Genomic DNA, 23054 nt, shown 5'->3' on the forward strand with positions numbered 1-23054 from the left:
TCAGGAAGGCTGAGACCAGGACACTTTGTTCTGGTATTGGCTTTGCTGCCCACCCGTGCCTCTCTTCATCTATTCCTCTACCAAGTCACCCCTCTTCCTCCCAGCTGACCCAGCCCCTCGTCCGAGCAGCACCCTGCTAAACCTCCTCCGCGCCCTCTCCAAAGCTTCCACACCCTTCCAGAAACGAGGCGGCCAGAGCCGAACGCGGTGCTCCAGCCTCACCTCGCCCCTTGAACTCTGAGGGGCCTATGGAGGCGGACCCCACACTGCATCACTGCCTGGTGTGGGAACTGTACCTCCCCCCTCCTCCTCAATCGCAGGACTCTGCAGAGAGGGGTGCGGACAGCCCAGCGCATCTGTAGATGTAAACTTCCCACTATTCAGGACATTTACGGAGACAGGCGTGTAAAAAGGGCCCGAAGGATCATTGGGGACCCGAGTCACCCCCAACCACAAACTGTTCCAGCTGCTCCCATCCGGGAAACGGTGCCGCAGCGTAAAAACAGGCTCCGGGTCAGCTCCTTCCACCAGGCCGTCAGACCGATTAAACTCAGGCTGATTTGAGTGTACTCTATATTACACTGACTGTTATATTTATTATAAATTACTGTGATTGCACATTCCACATTTAGGCGGAGACATAACGTACAAGATTTTCCTCATGGATATGAAGGAATTAAAGTCAATTCAATTGAATTGAACTCCATCAGCCCAGCTCCGCACCCTGCCAATGCCCCCGTTGTAACCGAAGGGCGGCCTTCTGCTCCGTCCACAACAGCACCAATACCCCTCTCGTCAGCAGCACGCAGTCCACCGCAGGAACTCAGCGCGTCGAGCAGCGTCTGCGGGGACGGACAGACGGGGCAAGTTGTCTTCTCCTCGTTTCCAGTCCCGGTAAAGGAGGGTGGGGAGAGGGTTTCTTTTTGCTTCTGGTGGGTGGGCTTGCTATATTGGCACCGGGATGAGCGGCCACACTGGCGGGCTGCCCCCAGCCCGGCCCTCGGGTGTGTAGGTTGTTAATGCAAACGGCACATTTCCCTGTCTGTTTCGAGCTACATGGGATTCTGAATCCCATTTTGTACCCCCACCCCAAGGGTACAAGGGTATTGTACCGGGGGGAGGGGGTAGCAAGTTCTCCTTTCCCTCTGGATTCTCACCACCGCTCATAATCTGCAGGTCACGGGATGTGGGACGAAACTGGAGCACTCGAGAGTATCTTTTTTCTCTTTGCCCCTCACTCGCCCTCCCTCCCTCCCCTCTCTTTCTGCATCCATCCCCTCCCCATCTCTCCCGCCCCACATCTACCTCTCTCCTCCCCTCCTCCCCTCTCTCGCCATCCCGCCTCTCTCTCATCTGCCCCGTCATCCCCTCTCTCCACCCCTCTCTCATCCCTCCTCCCTCTCCATCCCTCTTTCTCCATCCCCTCTCTGTTTCTCGTCCTCTCTCATCCTTCCGCGCTCTCTCTCTCTCCCGCTCTCTTTCTCATTCTCTCAATCCGAATTGAACCGGGTCTCCGTTGGGAGGGATTCCCACTGCCCCGGGTCAGAGATCATTCCTGTGGGTTAAAAGTCACTGACCAGGATGGTCAGAGGGGGCTGGTGTGTGGAAGCTACCGATTCGCTTCAATTCTTTAAAGAGCAGGGATTCCAAACCACCCCCCCGTGTCTCTCCGGGGCCGAAAGGCCCTTGGATCCGCCATCACCCACCCCGAGTCCTGTGGAAGGCAGGAAGTTACTCCCGGCCGGCCCCTTCCTCACGGCCACCCTCCCGCCTACGGGCAGTCCGATCAGAGATTACTTGGAACCTCGGTGCGCCCGGACGTCCCTTCCCAACAAACCGATCTGAAACTTTGTCTGTCCATCGTTTTATTTGTCCGGCGCGCTTCGAAACATCGGGAGCTACGGTGAAGTGCGTCGTTTGCGTCGGCGATCAGCCCCGGGGTGGGGGGGGGGGGGGGTGAGGGGGCAATTGTCGCCAGCCTTCCGTCGCCAAAATAGCGCAGCCACAGCTCAGTAACCCAGAACGCAGACACTCCTCGGGAGTTGAACCCCGAGCGCCGTAAAGCGTTAGACGCCTGCCGCTGGATAGTGTGCCGTCCCGCCCTCTGTGATGCCGTTTGTTTGTTGGGTATAATGTCTCCAGGAGATGCAGGGGGTGGTGGTGGGGGTATCAAGTTGTGTGTGTGTATGTGTGTGTTCTCTTCCAGCTGAACAAACAGTTGAGTTTGACTTCCCACCCTGCTCCAGGGCACCAAAGTGTTAAGGCTTTCTGTTTGACATCTGTTATTACTGCGGAGCCAGGTGGGGTGGTGGCATAGTTGGAGCTGTTTGGCAAACGCGCTGGAATTCGGAGCTGCAGAGCCGCCCGGGGGGAGAGGAAGGAATGAGAGAGCGGAGAAAGGGTACAGGGATACGGGAAGGAACCGGGTCAGAGAGCGAGGGAGAGGCAGCGGCAAGAGAGACACAGAGTGAAATCTGAGTAGCGAGAGAGAGAGAGAGAGAGAGTCCAGACTCTTCCAAACACCCCAAATGAATCAACTCCTCTCACTCAGCTAAATCCTCGCTGGGAAGAAATCCAGGAAACAGCGAGCGGCCTCCTCAGTCCGCAACCGCCGGCCGGTGAGTGAACTGCGGAGTCTCTCTCTGCCGGGTGGGGTGGGGGGGGTGGATTCGCTGAGGGGTAGGCAGCTTCGGGGAGGGGGCACCGGGCAAGAAAGCGAGTCCTCTTTAACACGCAGGGCAGGCAGCAGAAATCTGCTCTCCGTCACAGCGCACTTCAAAGGGCTTTACTAACGTTTAAGTACCTTGCTCACTTCCCAAGTAAATATTGCTGGGGGAGTATCCACAGGCAGTTCATTGACGTTAACCAGGAGCCCAAACGCAGTCACCGCTCCAAGTGTTCCCAGAGTTGTTTTACTTTCCGGGTTAAAAATAACTTCCTTCCTTTTAATCCTAGCCCAAAGCCCTCTTTAGTAATGATAAGGTGCAGCTGTTTGTGAACAGCCTCGGGGAATGAGGCCAAGTCTTTGGGTATTTTGATGGCTTCTGAAACTACCAGGGGCATCAAAGATTGTGGGGAGAAGGCAGGGGAATGGGGTTGAGAGGGGTAGTAAATCCGCCATGACGGGATGGCGGAGCGGACTCGATGGGCCGAGTGGCCTAATCCTGCCCCCGTGCGTTGTGCTGTTGCGTCTAACGGGTCTCCCGTAACAATACAATGTCGGAAAATGTACGGTCACGCACTTTGGTAGAAGAAGTGAACGGGCAGACAGGGGAGAGAATTCAAAGTTCTGAGATGCAACGGGACTTGGGAGTCCTCGTGCAGGATACCCTAACCTCCAGGCTGAGTCGGTGGTGAAGAAGGCGAATGCGATGCTGGCATTTATATCGAGAGGAATAGAGTATAGGAGCAGGGATGTGATGTTGAGGCTCTATAAGGCACTGGTAAGACCTCACTTGGAGTACTGTGTGCAGTTTTGGGCTCCTTATTTAAGAAAGGATGTGCTGACATTGGAGAGGGTTCAAAGAAGATTCACTAGAATGATTCCGGGAATGAGAGGGTTAACGTATGAGGAACGTTTGACCGCTCTTGGACTGTACTCCTTGGAGTTTAGAAGAACAAGGGGGGGGGGGGGAACCTCATAGAAACAATTTGAATGTTGAAAGGCATGGACAGAGTGGATGTGGCAAAGTTGTTTCCCATGGTGGGGGAGTCTAGTACGAGAGGACATGACTTGAGGATTGCAGGGCGCCCATTCAGAACAGAGATGCGAAGAAATTGTTTTTAGCCAGAGGGTGGTGAATCTATGGAATTTGTTGCCGTGGGCGGCAGTGGAGGCCAAGTCATTGGGTGTATTTAAGGCAGAGATTGATAGGTATCTGAGCAGTCAGGGCATCAAAGTTTATGGTGAGAAGGCGGGGGAGTGGGACTAAATGGGAGATTGGATCAGCTAATGATGAAATGGCGGAGCAGACTCGATGGGCCGAATGGCCGACTTCTGCTCCTCTGTCTTATGGTCTAATAATATGGATATCTGGCCTCCTCTACTGTCACGATGAGGCCACACTCAGGTTGGAGGAGCAACACCTTATATGATCCAACCTCCAACCCGATGGCCTGAACATCGATTTCTCCAACCCCCCCCTTCACCATTCCCTCCTTTCCTATTTTCCTCTGGTGCTCCCCCCCTTCCCTTTCTTCCATGATCTTCTGTCCTCTCCCATCAGATTCTCCCTCCTCCAGCCCTTTCACCAGCTCGACTCTTTACTTCACCCCCTCTCCCAGTTTCACCCATCACCTACCACCGTGTGTTTCATCCTCCCCTCCCGGCCTGAAAACAGCGACTGTTTACTCTTTTCCGCAGATGCTGCCCGGCCTGCCGAGTCCCTCCAGCATCTTGTGTCTGCCGCATCTGACCGAGGTAACTGTTTGTTTTGGCTGCTGTTAGAATGACGATAAAGGGCAAAGACACTTTGGTAAATTTGGCCTCCGGCCTCGCCAAGCAATGCTATTTTAAGATGTCTCTCTTCGCAAAGAGTAACATGGCCAAGTAAATATAATGCCTCTCAATGTTTTAACCCAGAAAGGTGACATCTCGTCGGTCCCTAATAACCAGTCTCTGAAGGTCTCTCTGTAAATATAGCCACCACCTTATATTTCAAGTCAACTTTCTGCCTGCCTTGATCAATCTGTACTATTGGCGTAGAAAACAGGATAGAAACAGAGATCTTCAGCCTACAGTATCTGCTGATCAAATGGCCAACAAAACCAATTCCCTGTGCCTACATAATGTCCATATCCTTCCTTTGCTGTAACCCAGACTCTTTTAGTGGCCAAACCGTTATCTGTTATGAACAATCAGGCACATCCTCTCTGTGACCGACTGAATAAACAACAGGGCACCTTTCCAAACAGACTCACTCTGCTCCACTGCCACAAGGATCGTTACAGAAAACTTTTCCGACCAAACAATTGAATTGTGTTCAGTTCTGGTCACCTCATTACAGGGAGGATGTGGAAGCTATGGGGAGGGTGCAGAGGAGATTTACCAGGACGTTGCCTGGTTTGGAGAACAAGTCATATGAAGCAAGGTTAGCAGAGCTGGGACTTTTCTCGTTGGAGCGTAGAAGAATGAGAGGGGACTTGATAGAGGTCTACAAGATTATGAGAGGCATAGATAGGGTGGATAGTTAGTACCTGTTTCCCAGGGCACCAATAGCAAACACCAGAGGGCATATGTACAAAATTAAGGGAGGGAAGTTTACGGGAGACAGCAGGGGTAAGTTTTTTTACACAGAGGATTGTGAGTGCCTGGAATGACTTGCCAGGGATGGTGGTGGAGGCTAAAACATTAGGGGTATTTAAGAGCCTCTTGGACAGGCACATGGATGAAAGAAAAATGGAGGGTTATGGGGTAGTGTGGGTTTAGTACTTTTTTTAAGGATTAAATGGGTCGGCACAACATGGAGGGCTGAAGGGCCTGTGCTGTGCCGTAGTGTTCTATGGTTCAAATGCAATTGGCATATACAACAGTTCATCTCTGTGTGACAGGAGAGCACACATCATAGTACAATGATCTCTTGTTTCATTATTAATGCACAGTATTGCAAAGTAATCATTTTAAAATCTTTTGTATTAATTATTATTGAAGATCAAAAAAAGATACATTAAGTCGATATGTCATTATGTACAATGAAGAATTAAATCAGCAAATAACTGATTCACAAAGCTAAGCGATGTATCAATAATAAGAAAAAATATTGCAAATTATTATTGTCTATATTATTATTCGTACTTTGTTATTAGTTTGCACACTGCTAAGTGTGTTTTTAAATGTTGCTCCTGTAACTAAAGAATTTCCCACTTGGGATCAGTAAAGTGCTTATTATGACTATAATTATATCCCTCACATCCCCGTGCTGAACTAAACATCTCTTAAAAGTCCCTAATGTTTCTGCGTTCTACCAGGGAGCACACTCCAGGCACCCCCTACCCCCTGTGTAAAAGAATAAACTTGCCCCTCACACCTCCTTTGAATGCCCCCTCTCACCTTAACACCTTTGGTTATTAGGCATTTCAACCTGGGGCAAAAGATATTGCCCGTCTCCTCCTATAAACCTTTATCCGATCTCCCCTCAGCCCCCAGTGCTGCAGAGAAAACGACCCGAGTTTGTCCAACTCCTCGTCCCTGGCCCTGGTAAAAGAAAAGATCACGCACTCACAAAGATGCCCCTGACTAGATAACACCCGGCCCTGTATTTGTATAGGTTACTGTTCGGGTAGAGGTAATGCTGCACCTTGTCCAGATACCGATAACCCTTCTCTTGGTAAAGGCGACGAGTTAACACAGGTACAAGATGCTGGAGGACCTCGGCTGGTCAGGCAGCACCTATGGAGGGGAAGAAACAGTCGACGTTTCGGGTGGAGACTGGGAAGGAAGGGGGAAAGGTGCGAGAATGAGAAGGTTGGGGGGGAGGGGATCTGGGTCCTGCTTGGATTAGAGAGCGTGTCTTGGGATAGGTTGAGTGAGCGAGGGCTTTTCTTTTGAGAGGTAGAGGAGACTTACCAGGATGCTGCTTGGATTAGAGAGCGTGTCTTGGGATAGGTTGAGTGAGCGAGGGCTTTTCTTTCGAGAGGTAGAGGAGATTTACCAGGATGCTGCTTGGATTAGAGAGCGTGTCTTGGGATAGGTTGAGTGAGCGAGGGCTTTTCTCTTTGCAGAAGAGGAGGATGAGGGAAGACTGCCAAATCATGGGAATGAGGGTTGACGTGGGGAGGGAGATGACGTGCAGACCGCACTTCCACCAGACGGGGTACCGTAGCTCACCGAAGACGGGATGCGCACCCCGGCGAAGCGGACGGTATTGGGGGTCTACGCTGGGCTTTGCTGAAAAGAGCAAGAACCGAGCAGCTCACGGGATGGGGGAGGAAGCAGATGGAGCCTCTCGCTGGATACTGGGCAGGCAAGAGGAGTCGAGCTGGAAGTTGGGAGTTGGGCAGGGACCTGCCCACCACCAGACAGTGCGGTGGTCAAGGCTCGGAACACTCTATGAAGGTCTGGCAGCTCCCGGCGACGTCTGCTCCTGGCCAAAGGCTGCGGTTACCTCATCGGGGAACTGTAGAGGGCACCTCGGTGTGTGACGCAAGCAGGCAAAATGAAGAGGCAACGACAGAGTGGACAGGAGGGTCGTAAAGTCGATTGGAGGAAAGTATAGGGAGGATGTTGGAACAAAGAGCCAAGTGCATTAACAACATTTAAGAGACTCTTGGATGATAGAAAACTGGAGGGCTATGTGGGAGGGAAGGGTTAGACATCTTGGAGTAGGTTAAAGGGACAGCACAACATTGTGGGCTGAAAGGCCTGTACTGTTCTATTTTCCACCCCTCTTTAGTTAAAACCATGTCTCTCCCTGTGTGTACATAAACCAACCCTAGATAACCTTATCCTTCTTGTTACAACCGTCGAAGAGGAGGTGCAGGAGCCTGAAGACATGCACTGAATGTTTCGGGAACAGCTTCTTCCCCTCCACCATCAGATTTCCAACCGGCCTGCGAACACTAGCCCCCATTCCTCTTCTGCACCGTTTATTTATCTGTAACCTCCTGCCATTTTCCGATGCCTCTGCACTGCACTGTGGCCTCAGAGTGACAAATTCCACAACGTAGGTCGGCGGTTCTGACTCCGGGTCGACGGATCAGTCGGAGATCTGACGGCGGAGCGTAGGGAGCCTGAATTAAGTGTGGGCCTTTGTGCCCCTGTACCTCCTCCCCGATAGCGGGGGTAGAGAGGAAAGATAAAGATTAGCTGTATTTGTCACACCTGCATCAAAATACCGAAATATGCCTGCTGCGTCGTTTGCGTCAATCTTCTAATGAGAAGTTTTTATATGTTACTTTGTCTTTACGTCTTTCTATGTTAGATCGGGGTCCCCTCGGTTAATGGTAAGGGGTCCGTGGCATAAATAAAGGTTGAGAACCCCTGCCTCAGATTAAGTTGTGAAGGAACTTTAAGGGGGGGGGGGATATTGATAGGTTTGGTGAGTGGGCAGCGATCTGGCGCTGTAGGAAATCAGGAATTTCAGCAGGAAACATGGATCCCAGCGTCTCGAGATAGCAGACCTCTGGGATCTGGGAGTTTCACACCAGCCTGTGGGTCCACCCAAGTAGCCAGGGGAGCTGATAGAATGCTCCCGTGTTCTGTGGGGAGAACTGAGTACACGGTTAGGGAGGTCGCGGTTCAGCTGTACAGGGCACTGGGCGAGCATATCCGGGGGACCGTGCTCAGCACTGGCCTCCTCACTCGAGGAGGGTCGTTAGTGCAGTGGAAGTAAGGGAACAGGTGGACCGTCCCACGAGGGTGGGCAGACCCTACCTGTATTCTCTGAGTTTAGAAGAGTGAGAGGGGACTTGGTTGAATGATGAGATCCTGAGGGAGAGAGTCGTACACAGGAACTGGCCCCTCGGCCCATCTAGTCCGTGTCAAACTATTGATCCGCCCAGTTGCATCAGCCTGCGCCAGGACCGCACCCCTCCCATTCGTGTCCCTACCCAAACCTCTCGTAAATAGATAGATAGATACTTTATTCATCCCCATGGGGAAATTCAACTTTTTTCCAATGTCCCATACACTTGTTGTAGCAAAACTAATTACATACAATACTTAACTCAGTAAAAAATATGATATGCATCTAAATCACTATCTCAAAAAGCATTAATAATAGCTTTTAAAAAGTTCTTAAGTCCTGGCGGTTGAATTGTAAAGCCTAATGGCATTGGGGAGTATTGACCTCTTCATCCTGTCTGAGGAGCATTGCATCGACAGTAACCTGTCGCTGAAACTGCTTCTCTGTCTCTGGATGGTGCTATGTAGAGGATGTTCAGAGTTTTCCATAATTGACCGTAGCCTACTCAGCGCCTTTCGCTCAGCTACCGATGTTAAACTCTCCAGTACTTGCCCACGACAGAGCCCGCCTTCCTTACCAGCTTATTAAGACGTGAGGCGTCCCTCTTCTTAATGCTTCCTCCCCAACACGCCACCACAAAGAAGAGGGCGCTCTCCACAACTGACCTATAGAACATCTTCAGCATCTCACTACAGACATTGAATGACGCCAACCTTCTAAGGAAGTACAGTCGACTCTGTGCCTTCCTGCACAAGGCATCTGTGTTGGCAGTCCAGTCTAGCTTCTCGTCTAACTGTACTCCCAGATACTTGTAGGTCTTAACCTGCTCCACACATTCTCCATTAATGATCACTGGCTCCATATGAGGCCTAGATCTCCTAAAGTCCATCACCATCTCCTTGGTCTTGGTGATATTGAGACGCAATGGTGAAATTGAACCTCTATCAAATCTCCACTCATAGAGAGGGAGTAAGGTCCCAACCTATCCCAATAAACTCGAGTCCTCAACAGAACAGAGGACTTCGAACCTAGAACGGTACAACACAGGAACAGGCCATTCAGCCCACAATGCTGTGCCGAACCAGCAAATCAGAAACACCCAAGCACTGGTCCCTCTTACCAGCACAATGTCCACCTCTCTCTATCTTCCTCACATCCAAACGTCTCTTAAAAGCCTCTTGTGTATTTGCCTCTACCACCATACCAGGCATCCACCACTCTCTGGGTAAAAAGTTTGCCCCTCACAACCCCCCCCCCCCCACCTTCAATGCTGCCCTCTGGTATTAGACATTTCAACCCTGGGAAACAGGTATTCCCTGTCCACTCTATCTCTGCCTCTCATCATCTTGTAAACCTCTGTCAGATCTCCCCTCAGCCTCCGACGCTCCAGAGAAAACAGCCCAAGTTTATCCAGCCTCTCGTGATGGCACACACCCTCTAAACCAGGCGCCCTCTCCAAAGCCCCAACGTCCTTTCTATCCCCAGTAACAATTTTTTTCTGTGCCCTTCTGATCTTACTGGCGTCTTTCCTGGAGGCAGGGGGCCAGAACGGCACACAATTCCCCAAAACCAGGCCTCACCGACACTTTGTACAACTTCATCTCCTCTGTCCTGCTGCGTCTCGTCTGGCAGTTGCTGGCTGGGTGCCCTGGTCACTGCCCCGGGGCAGTTGCTGGCTGGGTGCCCCGGGGCAGTTGCTGGCTGGGTGCCCCGGTCACTGGCACGCAGAGCAGGTCTCTGCTCAAAAACAAGAGGCTTTGTCCTTTTTAGGGCAACATAATTACTCTGTTGAATCAGAGTCTCTGGAACTCAGAAGGGCAAGGATGCAGGGTGCTGGAGCACACTGAAGACAGAGGTGAGGTAGGTTCTTGGCAAACGAGGATGCTGGCAGTCCGCAGCGAGCTGGGCAGGATCGGTGGAACCCTGACTGGTCGCACCGTGGCCTGGTATGGAAGCACCAGTGCCCCGGCTTCCACAGCCACATACCATTCCTGGGAATGTGTCTTCGATCCCTCTCACCAATCGACTTCCCATCTGAAACCACCCCCACCCCCCGGTTTCATCTCATACTTTTTGTTTCTCCCTCCCTCCTCACCGCACCCCCACCTTTTAACTCCACTCCTCATCTTTTTCTCCCTCCAATCCTGCTGGGGGTTCTCGGCCCGAAACGTCGACTGTTTACTCTTTTCCGTCGACGCTGCCCGGCCTGCTGAGCTCCTCCGGCGCTTTGCGTGTGTTGGTCGGCCTTTGTGCAGAGCCTTTTCACTGATTCCAGTGTATTTGTCTGTTCTACTGTGAATGCCCGCAAGGAAGTGAATCTCAGGGCTGTATGTGGTGACGTGTGCGTACTTTGGTAATAAATTTACTTTGAAGTTTGAATGGTCAGACGTTTCGAGGCTCTGGGTGAGTGAAACATGATCCGGGAACCCGGCCAAGTTTACAGATGGATCAGTCACAATCCTGTTCGATAGTGGGCCAGTCTCGAGGGCCCAGGTGGCTCCCTCCTGGCCCTAGTCACAGCCTTTTGCTGCCTCTCTGAACTAGTCACGATAATACTTCCCTCTCCGGCTCAGTAATCCCTCTGGGATAACTCGTCTTCCAAAACACGTCTTCACCTGTCTTCATAAGCGTGTCTCTCAATTTCTTAATGATGCGTCTGGAGAATGTGCTGTGTTGGGTATCTTTCTTTATCTGATTAAGCACAGGGAACGTGTCTTGTCTCGGTTATAGTTCATAACACATCTGTCCTAGATAACGTGTCTGTTCCTGTCTTAGTAAACAATGAGCATGGCCCTGTCTTAGTAAAGATAAGCTGCCTTTATAATGATATTATGCTACAGCCCATTAAATGAAGTATACTTATCTAAAATAATGTATAAAGAGACATACTTAATGCATCTTTTCCTGTCAGTAACGTGTGCCTTCAATCAAACATCCATCCCTCGTTACAATGACACCCCTGTTAGTAAAGTTAATGCCTCTTTCGGTAAAATCGATTCTCTGCAAAAATATGTCATCATAAGCGTAGTGTGTTGGTGAAAACACCTCTCATTGGTTCCAGCCGTAAGATCGGGGTTCAATTCCGGCCGCTGTCTCGAAGGGGTTTGTGCGTTCTTCCTGCGGCCCTGAGGGTTTCCCCCCACGTTCCAAAGACGCACGGGTTCGGGCTAGTCAGTTGCGGGCGTGCGATGTTGGTGCTGGAAGCGTGGCGATGCCTGTGGGCTGCCCCCCCCCCCCCAGCGCACTCTCGGACAGTGTTGGTTGTTGGTGCTGGCAACAGTGTAATGCAGTGTAGGTACAGGGACCTACAGCCTGACCACACGGGGGGGGGGGGGAGGGGGTTCACTTTGCTATAAATGTGATCGGCGCGCACCCCGACTATTCTGCGCGCTGAGAGCAGGGTGCCAGTCTTAACTTTTTAGGCTCCAGAAGGTCTCCAAGAGAGTTGCCAAACGTGAGTTACAGGGAGAGTTCAGGCAGGCTAGGACTTTCTTTTCAAACTTGCAGGACGCTGATGGGTGACCTTACGGAGGTGCCTAAAATACACCGTCCTTTATTAACCCAGGGAAAGGCAAATGAAAACGGGAGTGACCGCTTTATTTAGACACAGGAGTGGAACCCGGCATGGTCTTCAGCTGCTGTAGCCCATCCACTTCAAGGCTCAACATGGTGTGTGTTCAGAGATGCTCTTCTGCACTCCGCTGTTGTAACATGGGGGTTATCGGAGTTACTGTCAGCTTGAACGAGTCTGGCTGTTTTCGGCTGACCTCTCTCGTTAACAAGGTGCTTTCACCCGGAGAACGGTTGCACACTGGATGTTTTTTGTTTCTCGCACCGTTCTCTGTAAACTCCGGAGACTGTTGTGCGCGGAAATCCCTGGAGGTTCAAAGAACGTTTATTATCGAAGTACATATAGTGTGTGGTATACAACCCTGAGACTCGTCTTCCTCACAGACAGCCACGAAACAAAAAAACACCATGGAACCGGTTCAAAGAGGACATCAGACACCCAACGGGCAAAACGAAAACAAATCGTGCAGACGGGGAGAAAAAAGCGAATGATAAACAAGGATATAAAACCTCAAAACCACAAAGGTGTCGAAGCGGTCTAGGAATGTTTAGTTTAGTGCTGTGTTGTTCGTTTACCGCAGGCCGCAGGGAACAAACAAGCCCCAATCATAAATCGCACAAAATAGCCGTTTCTGAGATACTCGATCCACCCCGTCTGGCACCGACTACCATCCCACTTAGCTCACATTTCTTCCCCGTGCTGGTGTCTGGTCTGAACAGCAACTGAGCCTCTTGCCCGTGTCGGCGTGCTTTTATGCGTTGCCTTGCTGCCACGTGATTGGCTGGTTAGATATCTGAGTGTATGCCAAACCCCTCGTGCTGAGTGAGATTGCACGAGTGACTAACAGGCAAAGGCCAGCTGGTCTAAAAGAGGTGGGAGGGGGAATTCTGTAGGTGTGGGGGGTGGGCATCAGGTTGACGATAGAGGGGGAGATGGGAATTGAGCCCTTCTCACGAGCTTTCCCATCTCATACCTGCGCTGTTTCCTCCCTGACCCCTTCCTGTGGGAGCGAGAAGCACGTTAGCCCACTCTTGATATCAATAGGTGCTGCCAGTGTGGTCTGGCCCAGCGATGTTTAGAACAGATCCATGCACCGTACTCACCCTGGGGTTAGGGAGACCAGAGCTAAATACCATGATCACAGCGTGGTCTGAATCAGAGATGTGAGGAGCAAATATGGATTTTAAGACCATAAGGTATAGGAGCAGAATTAGGCCATTTGGCCCATCGAGTCTGGTCCGCCATTTCATCATGGCTGGTCCATTTTCCCTCTCAGCCCCAGTCTCCCGCCTTCTCCCCGTATCCCTTCATTCCCTGACCGGTCAAGAACATATCAACCTCTGCCTTAAGTATTAATGAAGACTGGGCCTCCACAGGCAATGAATTCCCCAGATTCACCATTCGCTGGCCTAAGAAATTCCTCCTCATCTCTGTTCAAAAAGGACGTCCCTCTATTCTGAGGCTGTGTCCTCTGGTCTTTGACTCTCCTATCATAGGAAACATCCATTCTATCAAGACCATTCACCATTTGATAGGTTTCAACGAGGTCACCCCTCATTCTTCTGAATTCTAGTGAGTACAGGCCTGGAGCCATCAAACACTCTTCATATCACAAGCCATTCAATCCTGGAATCATTTTCATGAACCTCCTCTGAACCCTCTCCAGTGTGAGCACATCCTTTCTAAGATGAGGGGCCAAAAACTGCTCACAATATTCCAAGTGAGGCCTCACCAGTGCTTTACAAAGGCTCAACATTACATCCTTGTTTTTATATTCTAGTCCTCTCGAAATGAATGCTTCAACTTTACATCATAAATGAGAGAATCTGCAGACGCTGGAAATCCAAACAACAGACACAAAATGCTGGAGGAACGCAGCAGGCCAGGCAGCCTCTACGGAAAAGAGTGAACTGTCGCCATTTCGGGCCGAGAGCTGGGGGCTGTTTGTGTCTCCCCCAGGAATGAAAACATTTAGTGTCGGAGGCAACCCGTTCTGTCACAAGGAAAGCCCTCCCCCATCATTGTGCACAACTACAAGGACAAAACCACAAGAAAGCAGCCCCCTCCATCAAGGACCCCCACCATCCGGGCCACGCTCTCTTCTCACTGCTGCCATTGCGGAAGAGGTACAGGAGGCTCAGGTCCCACACCAGCAGGTTCAGGAACAGTTATTATCCTTCGACCAACAGACTCCTGAACCGGCGTGGATAACTTCACTCACTTCAACTCTGAACTGACTCCGCAACCTTCGGCCTGAAACATCGACTGTTCACTCTTTTCCATAGATGCTGCCTGACCTGCTGAGGTAGGTGTGTGTGTGTGTGTGGCTTTGGATTTCCAGCATCTGCAGAATCTTTTGTGTTTGTGACTCCGCAGCCTACGGACTTACTTTCAAGGACTCTGCAACTCGTGTCCTCCGTATTATTTATTTTCTTGTTATTTTCCCAGTCTGCTGCCTTTTGTACGTGGGTCACTTGTCCAGCTTTGCTGTGTAGTTTTTCATAAACTTTTTAATTTTTTTATTGTGCATCTTGTAAATGCCCGCAAGAAAATGAATCTCGCTTTACACGCTGTCCCTGTGACTGTGTGGGTCTCTCTCACACCCACAGCCCGGGTGCACTGGCTCTCTCCCTCATCCCGACGTCGTGGAGGGTCAGCGGGCTAACTGGACACTGCCAATCACCCCCTTAGCGGGAATTGCTGGGACAGATGGGAGGAAGAAGCTTGCTGCTGTTTTTAGGTAGGCCTGGATGGGCCAAATGGCCGGGGAGGTGTGTCTTAGCAAACTAACGATACTCCAGCCGTTTGTCTCCGCAGGCCCCTGTGCCTCCTGGTTCTGCCACCCAGCCTGACGAGCTGAGCCCTCTGGTTTCAGGCCCGGACCCTGCATCATGCTGCTGTTCCTGCCTCTCCTTGCCCTACTGCTGCCAGCGGCCGCGCCCCAGCAGGTCGACGAGTCCGTCACCCTCACGGTGAGTGCTGCCGCTTGTCCGTCTCGCGAGCTTGCGGGGGGGGGTGGGGGGGGGTACTCTGGGCCTTTTGTCGCCCACCCTCATCCCTGCCACCCCCCCAGGCCAGGGCAGCGAGGAGGGACCGGCGCAGGTGGGAGCACGGCGGGAGGGGAGGGGAGGGTGAGGAGGGAGCGCCGCACCGTGTACACCGGGGAGGAGGGTCTCTCCCAACCCCCCCCCCCCCGGCCTGACTGCACGGGTGTGGGGGTGTCGGTGTCACCCTGCACAGCAAGAGACACCTAGCGGGCGCCCAGCCCCGAATACAGCGGAGAAAGCCCGCCGTTCTCCCGCAGCGCCAATCCTGCCCGCCTGGCGGGGCTGACAGGATTAGAGCACCGCCGCTCCCCCCGATCATTGGCCGGGCGGCCTGCCCGTCACTGACCACCCGACCTATCAGGGTGCCCCGTTGCCACCCCTCGCCCCGCCCCTGCCGCCCTACGTTGTACCGGGGTGCAGTTCAGCGACGCCCCTCGTGGACACAGTCTGACGCTCTGCTTCTGTCCGCAGGAGTGCACCGACGGGTACGAGTGGGACCACCAGAAGCAACACTGTCGAGGTGAGCCCGGGGGTGGGGGGTGCTCCGGGACGCCCCGACACGCTTCTCAAAGTTGTCCAATTGTCACGTGCGTGGACGCACAGGTGCAAGGGACATAGAACCGTGCAGGCCCTTCGGCCCCCATTTAACCTACCCCAACATCAATCCAACCCTTCTCTCCCACATCCACGTGATGATCTAAGAGTTTCTTAATTGCCACTAATGTATCTGGCTCTACCACCACTCCTGGTAGGGTGTTCCACCCATCCACTTCTCTCTGTACAAAAACCTACCTCTGACATTCCCCCACCCCCCACCCAATACTTTCCTCCAAACACCTTAAAGTCATGCCCCCTTGCCTTAGCCACTTCTGCCCTGGGACAAATTCTCTGGTCGTCCACTCGATCAATGCCTCCTATCATACACCTCTATCAAGTCACCCCTCATCCTCCTCCAAAAAAGAAAGCCCCAGCTCGCTCAACCTATCCTCACAAGGAATCCTCTCTAATCCAGGCAGTGTCCTGGTAAATCTCCTCTGCACCCTCTCTAATCCAGGCAGTGTCCTGGTGCATCTCCTCTGCACCCTCTCTAATCCAGGCAGCATCCTGGTAAATCTCCTCTGCACCCTCTCTAATCCAGGCAGTGTCCTGGTAAATCTCCACTGCACCCTCTCTAATCCAGGCAGTGTCCTGGTAAATCTCCTCTGCACCCTCTCTAATCTAGGCAGCATCCTGGTGAATCTCCTCTGCACCCTCTCTAATCCAGGCAGCGTCCTGGTGAATCTCCTCTGCACCCTCTCTAATCCAGGCAGTGTCCTGGTAAATCTCCTCTGCACCCTCTCTAATCCAGGCAGTGTCCTGGTAAATCTCCTCTGCACCCTCTCTAATCCAGGCAGTGTCCTGGTAAATCTCCTCTGCACCCTCTCTAATCCAGGCAGCGTCCTGGTGAAACTCCTCAGCACCCTCTCTAATCCAGGCAGTGTCCTGGTGAATCTCCTCAGCACCCTCTCTAATCCAGGCAGCATCCTGGTGCATCTCCTCTGCACCCTCTCTAATCCAGACAGCATCCTGGTGAATCTCCTCTACACCCTCTCTAATCCGGGAAGCATCCTGGTGAATCTCCTCTACACCCTCTCTAATCCCGGCAGCATCCTGGTAAATCTCCTCAGCACCCTCTCTAATCCAGGCAGTGTCCTGGTGAATCTCCTCAGCACCCTCTCTAATCCAGGCAGCATCCTGGTGCATCTCCTCTGCACCCTCTCTAATCCAGCAGCATCCTGGTTAATCTCCTCTGCACCCTCTCTAATCCAGACAGCATCCTGGTGAATCTCCTCTGCACCCTCTCTAATCCAGTCAGCATCCTGGTTAATCTCCTCGGCACCCTCTCTAATTCGGGCAGAATCCGGGTGAATCTCCTCTGCACCCTCTCTAATCCAGTCAGCATCCTGGTTAATCTCCTCGGCACCCTCTCTAATTCGGGCAGAATCCTGGTGAATCTCCTCTGCACCCTCTCTGATCCAGGCAGCATCCTGGTAAATCTCCTCTGCACCCTCTCTAATCCAGGCAGTGTCCTGGTAAATCTCCTCTGCACCCTCTCTAAAACCTCCACGTCCCTCCTATAATGAGGCGGCCACAGCTGAACACAATACCCACTTTCTGCAGGGATCACTCCCCGCGCGACTCCCTTGACTGTTCGTCCCTCCCCACCGTTCTCCCTCCTGGCACTTATCCTTGCAAGCGGAACAAGTGCTACCCCTCCCTCACCACCATTCAGGGCCCTAAACGGTCCTTCCAGGTGAGGCGACACTTCACCTGCGAGTCCGCTACTGTGACCTGTGCTGCTGGTGCGGCCTCCTGTATATCGGTGAGACCTGACGTAGATTAGGAGACCGCTTCGCTTTGTCTGCCAGAACAAGCGGGATCTCCCAGTGGCCACCCATTTTAATTCCACTTCCCAATCCGATAAGTTAGTCTATGGTCTTGTCTACTGACACGATGTGGCCACACTGAGGTTGGAGGAACAGCACCTTATCTTCCATCTGGGTAGCCTCCAACCTGATGGCATGATCGTCGATTTCTTGAACTTCCCGTAAAGCCCCACCACCCCCAGCATCCCCTTGCCTGCCTATGGCCTCCCTCTGGTGCTCCTCCCCCCATGGCCTTCTGTCCTCTCCTATCAGACTCCCCCTTCTCCAGCCCTGTATCTCTTCTACCAATCAACATCCCAGCTCTTTCCTTCATCGCTCCCCCTCTTAGTACCACCTAACGTTTCTCCCTCCCTGTCCCTCACCTTTTAAATCCACTCATCTCTTTCTCTGCAGTCCTGCCAAAGTGAGGTGGTGTTCAGGGGTTCAATGTCCATTTAGGAATCGGACAGCAGAGGGGAAGAAGCTGTTCCTGAATCACTGAGTGTGTGCCTTCAGGCTCCTGTACCTCCTCCCTGATGGCAGAGGGGAAGAAGCTGTTCCTGAATCGTTGAGTGTGTGCCTTCAGGCTCCTGTACCTCCTCCCTGATGGCAGAGGGGAAGAAGCTGTTCCTGAATCGTTGAGTGTGTGCCTTCAGGCTCCTGTACCTCCTCCCTGATGGCAGAGGGGAAGGAGCTGTTCCTAAATCATTGAGTGTGTGTCTTCAGGCTCCTGTACCCCCTCCCTGATGGTAGAACTGAGAACTGGGCGGTGAGAATCCTCAGTGATGCATGCCACCTATTGAAGATGGTGGTCCTCGATGGTGGTTGTGTCCGTGCTGGAATCTGCCCGAGTCAATGACCCTCTGCGGCCGGCGATTAAACCAGTCAGAAATCTTGACAGACCGAATCTCCCCAGACTCCCCCCGAGGGGGGCAGAGCCCGACACAATACTGGCCAAGGTCCTGTGTCGTTCCCTCCTGTACTCCGTGCCCTGCCTGATGAAGGCAAGCCTACACAAACGCCTTCTTTGCCGCCCTGCTGCCCCGCGACGGGTGTGAGGGCGTGCGGAGGGAGCCCTGCACCTCGGGCGTGTGCAGAGGGAGCCCCGCGACGGGTGCGAGGGCGTGCGGAGGGAGCCCCGCGACGGGTGCGAGGGCGTGCGGAGGGAGCCCTGCGCCTTGGGCGTGTGTGGAGGGAGCCCCGCGACGGGTGTGAGGGCGTGCGGAGGGAGCCATTGTCAAACTGAACTGACTGTGCGATTGTTACCACTGTTCAGGTTTGGTGAAGACAATATAGAAATGGAAATCTCTCCCTGTGTTTCTCCTTCTGTCCCTCTCCCTCCCTCTCTTCTGCTCCCTCCCCTCTTCCCCCCTGTCCCCCCTTCCCCTCCTCTCCTCCGTCCCCCTCCCCTCCACACACTCTCTTCCTCCCTCACTCTACTTACCACTCCCATTGCACCCTCCCTCTCTTCCCCCTCCTATTTCCTCTCCCTTCCCCCCTCCCCTACTCCTGCCCCACTCCCTTCCTTTCTCCCTCACTCCCTCCTTTTACCTACCGTTGCCCCTCTCCCTGCTTCTCTTCCCCTCCTACTCACTCCCCATCCCTCTCCCTTCCACTCGCTCTCCCTGCCTCCCTCCCCCTCTACCTACCACTCCCACTGCCCCTCCCTCCATCCTTCCCTTTCTTCCTCCCTTATCTACCCACCCATCTCTCCCTCCTCCCCCTCTCTCAGATATAAACGAGTGTGAAACCATTCAGGACGCCTGCAAGGGGGCGATGAAGTGCTTCAACCACTACGGCGGCTACCTCTGCCTCCCGCCCTCAGCCTCCATCATCTCCCAGGAGGTGGCGCCCGACGCGGAGCGCTCAAGGGAGACCGGCCCCGACGACAGTGGGTGCTCTCAGGGTTACAGCCGCGACGAGGAGGGCCAGTGTGTGGGTGAGCGCCGGGACGGGGGCTCGGGGAGGTCGCTCGGCCCATCAAACCTGTGCTGCCCCAGCTTCCTTCCTCTCGCAGGGGTTTGGGTTGGAGGGGGGATTTGGCTCCCACTTATCGGTCAGAACAGTCACGGGCCGCTCGTCCGAACCGCTGACAGTGCAGTGTTCCTCCACGACTGCTCTCCCTCGTCGCCAAACCCTCTGCATTCTCACCGCCCCTCCCTCCCTATCCCCCGACACCGCCACTCTCCCGTGCCGCCTCTCCCTCCTCGCCGCGCCACCTGACTGCCGGTCCTCCTTCCCCCCCCCGCAGACGAGGACGAGTGCGAGCTGGACGTCCACAGCTGCCAGCCCAGCCAGCAGTGCGTGAACACGGCCGGTGGCTACGACTGCCGGTGCCCGGACGGTTACCAGAAGGTGGGGACCGAGTGCATCGGTAAGGTTCAAGCCCCGCCCGCCGGCAGGCTTCTCGCGTAAACTCTGAAGACAGTTCCTGAAATACTCGAACCTCCCCATCTGGCACCAATTCCAGAGAGTCACTTCCCCCATTCTGAAGTTCAGTCTGAGCGTCTTGGCCGTGTTGGCGTGCTTTTACGCACTGAGTTGCTGCTACATGATTGGCTGATTAGATATTTGCATTAACGAGTGGGTGTACCTAATAAAGTGGCCACTGAGTGTAGGTTTGGAAGTCCAGTGAATTAATCAAATTATAATTTATCTTTTTTTTTTGCTGGTGAGGCTGACCTCAACCGGGAGACAGCAGTGGGGTCTTACTCACGCAGGGCCTCCCTGCCTTCGGGGTATACACAGGGCAGCTGGGAGCTCCTCACGGCCTCCGTGGTCCTGAGGCCCTTCTCTACCTGGATTCCCCAGGCCTCAGGAAAGGCAGCATTAAATACAAGCCCTGCGCCTGTTCGGTTCCGGCGACCCTCGGGGAGCCTTCCCCAGTCCCGGAGGAGCAGGAGAGGCCCAGGAGCTTCGCTCGCCGCCAAACTGAGGCCCAGGCTTCATCCATGGCCTACACGCAAGGTTGGCCAAACGGAGACGGAAGAGGGGTGGAGGATGCAGGAGATCTGGAGAACTCGGGCAGCGTCCGCGCAGGGAAGTGGGCAGTCAACGCCCTCACCTGGAGCGGCTCCCTGCCCTCAGTCTGGGTGAAAGTGCAGGGGTTGGGGAGTCGGTTCGGACAGGACCGGCCGGCTGGCGGAATGTGCTCACGACCTACCTTGCCTTTCAGACGTGGACGAGTGCAGGTTCCACCGCTGCCAGCATCGCTGCGTCAACTCCCCCGGCTCCTACACGTGCCAGTGCAAGTCCGGCTTCACCCTGGGCCACGACAACCACTCCTGCGTGGGTACGTCCTCCTCGGAACCCCCCTCCGCCCCCTCTCCTCTCACCCTGTCCCACCTATGCAGTCTGTTACATTCGCCTCACTGGGAGCTGGCCGTTCAGGCCGCGGTGGTCCTGCTGGCCCGTCCTTCTCGTCCCTTCCTCCCCGGTGGACAGTGAGGTAACTAACTCTGTAAGATCAACCACCCCCACCGTGTGCCCATCACTCCCGGGTTTTTGAACATAGAAGAGCACAGCACAGGAGCAGGCCATTCAGCCTACAGTGTCTGTGCTGTATCGGCTAAAAAGCAAATGAAAAACACCCAAACGCTAATCCCTCCTACCTACACCACGTCCATGTCCCTCCATCTTCCTCACATCTGTGTGCCGATCCAAACGTCTCTAAAAGGCCTCTAATGTATTGGCCTCCACCACCATACCAGGCATCCACCACTCTCTGAGTAAAAAACTTACCCCTCACATCCCCCTCTCACCTTCAATGCTGCCCTCTGGTATTAGTCATTTCAAACCTGGGAAACAGATACTCCCTGTCCACTCTATCGATGACTCTCATCATCTTGTAAACCTCTGTCAGATCTTCCCTCGGCCTCCGACGCTCCGGAGAAAACAACCCAAGTTTATCCAGCCTCTCGTGATAGCACACACCCTCTAAACATGGCAGCACCCTGGTAAACCTCTTCTGCCTCCTCCCCAAAGCCCCAGCATCCTTCCTATGGTGAGCTGACCAGAACTGTACACAATTCTCCAGACGTGGCCTGACCAGAGTTTTATAAAGTTGCAACATAACCTCCTGACCTTTGAACCCTCCCCAGATCGTTGCCTGGGTGGGGAGGACTGCCTCGGCCCTCCCAAACCGTGACCTAACCACTCCTGCCGACACTCAACCAAACCGGTCATCCTTGCTGGTGAGGCCACAGGTCTGACCCTGAGGTCCCAGGCAGACTGACTGTCCCTCCTCACTCCTAACTTCACACCCTGCCTGTGTCCCTGCTGGGTGATGCCCAGGCCGGGGAATGTGTCTGACTGTAACCCCCCTCCCCTATCACACCAAGGGGCCGCACCGCTCCGCCCCTCGATCCAGCCCCTCACTCCTAGTAATGGCGGGGCGTTTTGCAGACGTGGACGAGTGCAGCATGGGCGCCCCCTGCCAGCAGAACTGCTTCAACACCTTCGGCTCCTTCATGTGTCGCTGCGGACGGGGCTTCGAGCTCGGCGCCGACGGGCAGACCTGCCAGGGTGAGTGTGCGGGGAGCCCCGGCCGTGCCGAGGGAGGGAAAGTCCCCGGGGCGAGGTGGGATGCACGTGTGGCAGGAGGGGGGAGCATTGAGGGCCGTGATCTTATTGAGTGGTGGAGCAGGCTCGACGGGCCAGATGGCCCACTCCTGCTATTTCTTATGTTTTACTTCCACGTTACCTGCCTCCTCCAGCACCACCCACGGCCTATTCCAGACATCTGCCTAAAACTTTCCCCCTCTCCCACCGGAAACCTTCCCCCTCTCCCACCAGAAACTTTCTCCCTCTCTCACTGGAAACCTTCCCCCCCTCCCACCGGAAACTTTCCCCCTCTCCCACCGGAAACCTTCTCGCCCTCTCTCACTGGAAACCTTCCCCCCCTCCCACCGGAAACTTTCCCCCTCTCCCACCGGAAACCTTCTCGCCCTCTCTCACTGGAAACTTTCTCCCCCTCCCACCGGAAACTTTCCCTCTCCCACCGGAAACTTTCCCCCTCTCCCACCGGAAACCTTCCCCCTCTCCCACCGGAAACTTTCTCCCCCTCCCACCGGAAACCTTCCCCCCCTCCCACCAGAAACTTTCCCCCTCTCCCACCGGAAACTTTCCCTCTCCCACCGGAAACTTTCCCCCTCTCCCACCGGAAACCTTCTCCCCCTCTCCCACCGGAAACTTTCTCCCCCTCCCACCGGAAACTTTCCCCCTCTCCCACCGGAAACCTTCTCACCCTCTCTCACTGGAAACTTTCTCCCCCTCCCACCGGAAACTTCCCCCTCTCCCACCGGAAACCTTCTCACCCTCTCTCACTGGAAACTTTCTCCCCCTCCCACCAGAAACCTTCTCCCTCCCTCCCACCGGAAACTTCCCCCTCTCCCACCGGAAACCTTCTCACCCTCTCTCACTGGAAACTTTCTCCCCCTCCCACCAGAAACCTTCCCCCCCTCCCACCGGAAACTTCCCCCTCTCCCACCGGAAACATTCTCCCCCTCTCCCACCGGAAACTTTCTCCCCCTCCCACCGGAAACTTTCTCCCCTCCCACCGGAAACCTTCCCCCCCTCCCACCAGAAACTTTCCCCCTCTCCCACCGGAAACTTTCCCTCTCCCACCGGA

The 23054-nt window shown here is 53.9% G+C and overlaps 1 protein-coding gene across 14 annotated transcripts in view; it reads left to right on the top strand.

Moving 5' to 3' along the window:
* The first annotated feature begins 316 nt into the window (after positions 1-316).
* efemp2a (EGF containing fibulin extracellular matrix protein 2a) overlaps positions 317-23054 on the top strand; it is a 35556-nt gene continuing 12818 nt past the window's right edge. The window contains exons 1-9 of one of the 14 annotated variants that reach the window (XM_073031272.1): positions 1715-1908; positions 2552-2618; positions 4364-4420; positions 14791-14945; positions 15492-15540; positions 19158-19364; positions 19677-19799; positions 20601-20717; positions 21830-21949. In XM_073031272.1, coding sequence (XP_072887373.1) covers positions 14865-14945; positions 15492-15540; positions 19158-19364; positions 19677-19799; positions 20601-20717; positions 21830-21949 — 697 coding nt within the window. In that variant the 5' untranslated portion in view covers positions 1715-1908; positions 2552-2618; positions 4364-4420; positions 14791-14864. Of the gene's footprint in view, positions 402-687; positions 895-1714; positions 1909-1993; positions 2619-4363; positions 4421-10162; positions 10263-14774; positions 14946-15491; positions 15541-19157; positions 19365-19676; positions 19800-20600; positions 20718-21829; positions 21950-23054 lie in introns of those variants that run through there. The other 13 variants (XM_073031276.1, XM_073031281.1, XM_073031275.1 and 10 more) reach the window with 13 other exon arrangements.

The sequence above is a fragment of the Hemitrygon akajei genome, chromosome 28 (genome assembly GCF_048418815.1).
Source record: "Hemitrygon akajei chromosome 28, sHemAka1.3, whole genome shotgun sequence".
Classification (NCBI taxonomy): Eukaryota; Metazoa; Chordata; class Chondrichthyes; order Myliobatiformes; family Dasyatidae; genus Hemitrygon; species Hemitrygon akajei.